The 8,347-nt window shown below is 44.3% G+C and overlaps 1 protein-coding gene across 1 annotated transcript in view; it reads left to right on the forward strand.

The window, feature by feature from the left end:
- LOC108570442 (glutamate receptor 1) overlaps positions 1 to 4,746 on the forward strand; it is a 139,186-nt gene extending 134,440 nt beyond the window's left edge. Inside the window, exons 16-18 of the mRNA XM_017932303.1 lie at positions 117 to 363; positions 531 to 605; positions 4,657 to 4,746. Of these exons, the coding sequence (XP_017787792.1) occupies positions 117 to 363; positions 531 to 605; positions 4,657 to 4,731 (397 nt within the window). The 3' untranslated portion in view covers positions 4,732 to 4,746. The remainder of the gene's footprint in view (positions 1 to 116; positions 364 to 530; positions 606 to 4,656) is intronic.
- The last annotated feature ends 3,601 nt before the right edge of the window (positions 4,747 to 8,347 follow it).

Here is an 8,347-nt window from a genome sequence, read left to right on the forward strand (position 1 = left end):
CGAACCAACATTCACTCAGCCCAGACACTCTTATCTCACATCCCACACTATTCTCCTTTTTATCCCTTCTCTTGCGAATTTTCAGTGATTTCTCGTTAACGTTCGCGCCGTTACAGAGACCCAATAAACCTCGCGGTGCTGTCGCTGAAGGAAAACGGGGAACTGGCGAAACTGGTGAATCGATGGTGGTACGATAGAACAGAATGCAGGCACGGGGACAAGCAAGACGCCTCCAGGAACGAGCTTTCCCTCAGTAACGTAGCAGGGATATTCTACATCCTCATTGGTGGCCTGCTTCTAGCTCTGGCCGTCGCACTCCTAGAATTCTGTTACAAATCGCACACGGAAGCTACTAGGGCGAAGGTAACGAATCACCGTCATTATCCTTGCACCTTCCAATCTCTCTGCACCAAATTTTTTTTTTTTACTGCGTGTCAAATAAAAAAACTTGCAGTCCAAAGGGTGAATTTCGTTAAAGAAAGTATTCGCTTCGTTCGCAATTGCATTCATCGAAATTTCCAAATTTCCAGATCCCACTGTCAGACGCGATGAAGGCGAAAGCCCGACTGACGATCGGCGGTGGTCGAGATTTCGACAATGGCCGGGTAAGTGGCACCACGCATCGTTCACGCCCTTAGAGATCCATGTTATCGATCGCACGCGTGCCTCGCGGGCTACTGAATAACGTAGAATCGAGTTGGCCAGAGGCAACAACCCAAAAAATGGAATAAAACGTTCTACACTTAACAACAAATTCAGAGAAATACCGTATCGATACACTTCGCGAAACTTCCGATATATAAAAGGAGAAAAGTAAATAGAAAACAGCTGATTGCAACAGCAGAGCCGCGTGGAACGTTTTCCTCCTATTTGCTCGTCTCAAGCCAACGATCTCGATGTACCGTGTAACATATACGTCCGTAAACGCGTCGGCACCGGGTTGCATTATGCATATTCGTGTAATACAACGACCTATACATACAATACATACTACGTATACATAGAGGCATACAATAGAAGTACGTTTGGCATGCAATTAGCAGCGTGTATACGTTGGTCGTGCATACTACATATTGTGATCGAAAGGCGATCGAGTATCGAGAATATGAGACGGGAACGTCGTACTTGAAGACTGTTTTCGACGACACACGATCGACCTAAGGACGATTATCGATCGTTGTTGTTACATCGTGTATTCAAAATATATATATATACATACTTTTGTGTATAAATATATATAAAAAAAAATGTATAGATAGATACATATATATAAATAGTTATATATATATACAAATTATACGTACATGCGTGCGATGTGCGGCTGGCTGGATGTGTTGCGCTCTTTTCTACTTCTATCTATCTATCTCTACCTCCTCGTCTTTCTCTTTCTATCTCTCTATCTCTCTCTACTCTTTGTACTCGATGGATGCAGGAGACGTAATTTTTGCTCGTTTTGCGCGTTTCGTTCTACTTTTGTTTTTGTCTCTAGTGGTACGGACTGCAGAGTTAGACGGAGGATGCATGCGCCTTTCCCGGGACCATATGTGAGTACTCTCTAGCCCTTAATTTTAAATCCCATCGTGCGCTCTGCGTCTGTCTCTCTCTCTCTCTCTTCTCTCTCTCTCTCTCTATCTTTCTCTCTCTTTCACCTGTTTCGGTGTGCCTATTTTTTTTCTTCCGCCCTTCTTGCCCCGCTCGCTTCTCTTCTCGTGTACTACTACTACACCGCCTTAGGTAACGTTCATCACGTTTTTCTTTCTTCCTGGTTCTTTTGTTTTTCTCGTTATATTTCATAGAGGTTTCATGGTAAATCGTCAGTAGCGTGTGCTATCTCGTTCGAATTCATCGAGGTACTGCTACATTTTTCTTTAGATATTTCAATCTTTTCCGTTCACTATCACGATTCACTTTTCTCGTCACTTTTCTCAGTCACGTATTTTCGAGTAATTAATATGTAGATGTGTATACCACGTTTTATATATATATATTTGTCCGTTCGATTAATTCGTACACTTTTAATTATGCACGTAAATCATCACGATCGTCGTACGAGGTATAGAGAAGAAATTCAAGTGAAATCTCTGATTGTTCGTTTATACATACAGGGTGTCCCGTAACTCCTCGAACACCCGGAAATGGGGGGTTGCTGGGGTGACTCTGAACAACTTTTTCCTTTACCAAAATGTTGTTTGAAGCTTCGTTTTCGAATTATTAACGAAAAACACTGGCCAATCAGAGCGCGCGTAGAGCCCGCGCTCAGGGACGAAGAACAGAGGCTCACCCGCGCGCGATCGAACAAATGCGTACGCGTCACTTCTCGGTTATCGATCGCTGTAAAAAAAATTTCACTTTGTACCGCTATTTTTACAAGGCTTAGAGAAATGGGTTTTCGTTGTCATTCCGACATTTGTATAAATTTTTGAAAAAACTGCAATTAGTCGAAATCGTGAAGAAAATAGCAACCCCCCATTTCCGGGTGTTCGAGGAGTTACGGGACACCCTGTATATAGCTTTAGAGTTGTGTACCTTTGTAAAATGGAGTTTGAAAGACTGCGAATTTGCGATTAGTCGAATTTTTTCAAAATTACGTACACACAGGCGTCCTTCTACCTCCTGCTTTCACCTCCGCAGCTATTCTTCCCGCCTCTACAGCTTTGGTTATCATGGAAACGCTTCTGAAACGCGAACAGAGCATGGCTTACGGCAACGTTCTAGAGGATCGTGCAAACGGAACGTGGATTTGTCGAATCGCATGCTGCTTTCGAACGCTTGTACACGTCAGGCTGCGTTTACACTGCTACATTTTGTATTCATCACGAATCTCTACTTTTTGCTTCACCCTGGATACTGCGAACTATCGAATTTCGTGGATTCTACGGTCATCGGTGTCCGGTTATCTGTGCGTTTCGAATTTTCCAACGATACCTTACATGCGTCGCGTTCAATTTCACTGAATTTCGAAACACCCACGTCGAGTTTAACGAGTAAACGAACGAACGTCTGGGATATATTCGAACTCAATTGGAAACGTCGCAAAATTTGACGATTTGTCGTGTCGAAATTTAGTGCAGGAATTTCACGTTACATATACAGAAATGTCACGAACTACGAACGAAGTACACGTTCCGCTAAATGTTTTTGTAGCAGTGTGAACAGACCCATTGAATGAAAAAAAACAAACTATGCATCGAACGAAGTGTTTCTCGCACGGCGAACGAGCGATAGAATTCTGTCTCTTTCGCGTTGTTCTCTTCTCTTCCGAAGCAAGTGCGTTTCACATGAAGCAGGACGGTAGAACGACGACAGAGGAGAGAATTTCATGCACCGTTCGCGATACACACGCTCGTACAAATTCACGGCACGGTCACACGTTTTCCACCACCTTCGCGCGTTTAACGTAACTAATTCTCACACGCGAGACCGGCTGGGATGGTAATTATTCTGCAGACTGTGGATGTTTATGCGGACAGAGATCTGTCCAACCGTACAAAGGTGTACATATAGAGACTGTAAATACGAGAAACAGAGAAAAGTTTCGCGGAGATGCTCTACAGGTAAAAAGACGATCCATTCTTCTCGAATGTGTCCCTCGAGAAAGTGTTCCAATACGTTTTCGACATTTTCGAGAGAATGAGATTTCGATGGAAATTATCGAACAGATTCCGAAGAAAAATTGTCGTTTCGCGTGGAGAAGATTTCGCGAATCTCTGAAGAAGTTGTATTTTAAATCGGACTGTTCTGTCGTATGTGCAATTCTATTTTTTTTTTTTATATAGGACCGCTGCAACATTGGATAAACATCATAGTTCCCTCTGAAATTGACACACGAATAATACAAACACGTAATTGAAACATTCACAATTGTTCGAGTAATTCGATTTCATATCGTACGATGATTAATCTTGTCAAATACCGAGTAATTCTTAAGTATTATACGTTTGCAGAGAAAGTTGCACAACTTGTTTCAGTAGTCGTTCACTTTTGATATCGAAATTTAGTCAATATTCAAATAAAAAGTGAAAAATCACATATACCAGAAAAACACGATACAAATATCATACTTGACTTCAATATTACAGAATTAAGTATCGTCGCAGCATCACAGAAACAACTTTCCCTGTAAAAATCATCAACCTCAAAAACACACGTCCTCACAGAAACTGTCAACACAAAGCACAATTACCCAATTCTCACCCCTGTTACTTGCAAAAGTTGCACCTTCGAAATCACCCTTCGAAATCACCCCACACTTCGAATCCAATAGAAAACTTACACTCGTCTTACGAGAATTTCCACACCTTCACGGCCTGAATTGTTCGAATTATTAATCGAGCCGTTAAACACAGACTTCCAGTATCTATCGATTCAGCCCCCTCTAACAAAGTTGCAATACTGGAAAAATGTTAGAATTCCAAAGCAATTAAACGCAACATTGTTACGACTTAATAATATCACAACTCGTTTTAACCTCGATTAACAATTCTCCACCATTCGTCATATTCTACGAATCCCCCGAGACCAGTACACATCAGTTGCGTAAACATCCGCAGTTCACAAAACCATACTGATAAAGCACCACACGAGACCTCTCACCCCCCTTTTCAGCATTCATGTGACAAGCAGCCAGGGTTAACGCGCGACCATTGGAATTTCCAGTACTACGCACCGGCAAACGCGATTGGCAATACCGAGGGCGACCAGGTGCACAGCAATACGCACACCCAGGTGTAAATTACCTGGATAGCCCAGGCGAGTCGCCCGCCATCTCCCTGCCCACGCCTCCAAAAAAAAAATCTGCCACCGCCACCGCCGCCGCCGCCGCCCAGAAGACCGCCACGAAGAAGCGTCACCTTCGCAGAATCACCGCCGAAGAGCCCTAAGAAAACAAGGTTCTCGCCGTTCCTGCGGAGGCCGAGCATCACGATGTTAGACATCGCGGTGCCTTGGACACCAGCTTCGCCGCGTGTCTGGGCCGGCCGTCTCGGCGACTACAAGCCCGAATACATCACGTAAAAATGCAAAAAGAGAAGAAGAAAACGAAGGAAAATTTAGTAAACAGACGAGCACGAAACGCTCCTGTCCCGTTGGGCTGATTGAAACAAACCAAACGAATCGTCTCGATTCGTCCAGAATAATCGAACGATCTCTCTCGACGTGCCCAAAAGTTACGATCCAAAGATCCAGAAGAATACCCGAGCAACGCGTTTGCCGCTAATCGAATCTCCGCGACGTTAGATATTCTCGAGACTACTTCGATTCCGTTGCTTTCACTCTCTCTCTCTCTCTCTATCTCTCTGGCAAATCGAAGTTCTCGACGAACGATTAACTCGTCTCATATTTCGCGTCTCCAAGTTCCTCGAATACTGCCACGCGTGATTTCAGATCGTCGACGAAAGTGAGTCGATTCAGGTTCGATTTTCTATTACTCGGCGAACTTGTGGAGTGTTCGTTCGCTGAAGGAGAGGACAACAGAGCCGAGAGGTGTCGGGAGGAAGAGGGAAATCGCAGAGGAAGCCGTGTTTACACGTCTAGATCGGAACGAGGATTTTTCTCGCCGGTGAATCTCGTCGGTAGGGACGATCCTCGAATGTGGTCGCGCGCAAAGTCGTGTTTGTACATTGTATATATATACGTTGTAATCGAACCAGGCGAATCAGAGGAGTAGAGAGGAGGAACGCGTACGACCGGCTAAACCGGCGACGAGAACAGGTCGCGAAATTCGATAGTAGAACTCGATGGTCCTGGGGTGGGTGCATGTGCAACCAGCAGCTCGAACAAACACACTCAACTGCCATTTCCGTTCGAACAAGCCCCCGTGAAAACACACTGCGAAACAAATACGATTCACACGTACACAAACGCGTGCATACATATTGCTGTATGTGTGTATACATGTATGAGGAAAGGTGTGCAGGTCGACCGACGACGAAGAAGAGGAAGGGGAAGAAATACGTTCGAAGAAGAAGAGACGTGCTATGAGATAAAGTTCGAGGAGAGGATGAATACGAGTGACATTTCGATGGAGAAGAAGAAGAAGAAACAAAGTGGTAATTGAGGGGAAACGAAGGTGAAGGAGGGTAGTAGAAGCTGTTGAAGAAGTTCGAAAGAGCCGCGTGGGGGAAAAATAAAGAGGACGGGTCGACCGCGACGTGACGCTACTATTATTATTATTATTATCATTATTCTGATTACTAATTATCGTGACCGCTAGGTTTTTATTACGGATTACACGGATTCGTTGCGGATCCACACCGGTGTAAACTATTTTGTGGATCTCGTGAGAATGGATTATTAATTCGTATGGTGAAAGAGATGATGGTGGGAAAGAAAATCAACACCGGAGCCGCGATACGTTTTTTAACTGACGAAGAAATGATGTATAATCACATCGATGCGTGAGTAAAATATGCATATATTTATATAAATATACATACGTATAGACGTTTATTGAAAGATGTACGATGAGAGGCGAGAGAAAGATGAAACCGAGAATGTGAGAGATCGAGAGTGTGTGCGTTACGCGAGTGTGTTTGATGACGACATAGGATTAACGATATCGTGTAAACGCATTATTAAGTACCTATCACTGCCAGTTCGCGCCGATCCGAGCCGAGAGAGGACGAAGGAGCTTTTTCAATTTGCCGACGGACTTAAAACACTTTTTACAGAACACGAGCCGCCGTTTACGCAGGAAACGGGTTCCCTTGCGTTCGTCGGATCGCCGTGATCTGGCTCGAAGAACGACGTTTACGGCCAAGGTTTTTCGTGCCAAAGGACGATATCTCTCCCCGGGGCGATAAAGGTCCGGTGCTACGTTGCTACGTAAAGTGACAGAGGAAGGCCCCCTTTTGGTGCGAGCGGTAAAAGCAAAAGGGAGGGAAAAAGGTGTATCAAGACCGAAAATCAAAAACGCACATGTACATATTTTTTAAAGAGTGAAGCAGAGATACCCTTTTAAAATTATGGATATTGCCTCCTTTCGAGACTGAAAGTAACATAATCAAAGTATACTGTTTTCCACGGTGTTCCTCGAGGGAAGAGTTTCGAAAGGTCTCCATCGAGAACGCGAGGAACGTTCGAAATTCACGAAAAGCTGCGTTTCAGCATTTGAAATCAAAAATAGGAGAATCAAAGTCGTCGAGCAAGCATCGATTCTTCGAGTATCATCGTAGCACTGTGCGAGAAGAACAGGGAGAGAGATCGCGGAGCCAAGTTGCATGTTGCGACGTATAAAACTATTTTTCTGAAGCACACGAGCCTACTCACCGATCAGAACTGCCATAGTAAGAAAACCGACGATTGCCGGAAACATAGAGAACATGTAAAAATGCCCGCCAATTGTTCCATGAACCGTTTTGTGTCACCCCGGTTAACCACAAGTATCCCCGAAATCTTTCTCCTGTTTATTAAGGAAGAAGCTTGCGATTCACTCGCGGAATAAACACCCGATCGAGCCGTGACGAGGAAGTTTTATACGTGGCAGCGACTACAAGACCGATCTACCTATCATATCGCCAGAATTTTCTTATTACGACTAATTGTTATCTATCAACCGGTTTAAAGTAACGATAGATAATGTGTATATCGGGTATTAAGGTCGTTAAAAGTAAACAATGGTAAGACACGATACGAATACGAGGTGGTGCATTTATATCGGAAGATTGAGAAGAAGCAAACACGGTCCGGAATGAAGAAAACTCGAGTCATCTTGATCGAAGGCCGCACGTTCTCACGACCAGAGCCCCAGCGTGATCCGTTTGGAAAAACAAACGATTGTACAATTTTACACGACAGGTGCATCTCGCTACGAAGAGAAGAAGAACGTTACCGCCTGATTCGAACAGAGAGAAGGAAGAAGAAACGGCAAGGTGTATTCGAGAATTGAATTCGAATTGGTCAGAGGTAATTTGTTCTTGTGGGAGTGTAGAGTATGGCCGCCAGATTTGAAGATAAACGCGCGACGATATTTTTCTTCCCTCCGTCGTTGTGTGATCGTTAACGTTTTTCGTGTTGATGTTCGTCGTGAATTTTTTCTATCCCCCTCCGAAGCACAGCTCACCGGTACAGAAACGAACTCGCGTCTAAAAATGAACGGTGTTACAGTAGCCCGTATACCGTCCCGGCGTCGTTACGAGCGCGGCTCACACCGCTGCACCAAACCTCTTTTCGCCTGTTCTTCCTGTTCACCTTCGACGCTTCTTTTTGTACGTGGAATAATTGAAAGGAGGAACAAGAAGAAGAAGAAGAGAGCTTGAGGAGATTTTTTACGCTGTTCTACGCTGGACGACTGTAAATACTTGCCAGGCCTTGGAGGGAAATACGGGACGCGCCCTTTCTGTTTTACGAA

This window comes from Habropoda laboriosa, unplaced genomic scaffold (assembly GCF_001263275.1).
Source record: "Habropoda laboriosa isolate 0110345459 unplaced genomic scaffold, ASM126327v1 scaffold84, whole genome shotgun sequence".
Lineage (NCBI taxonomy): Eukaryota > Metazoa > Arthropoda > Insecta > Hymenoptera > Apidae > Habropoda > Habropoda laboriosa.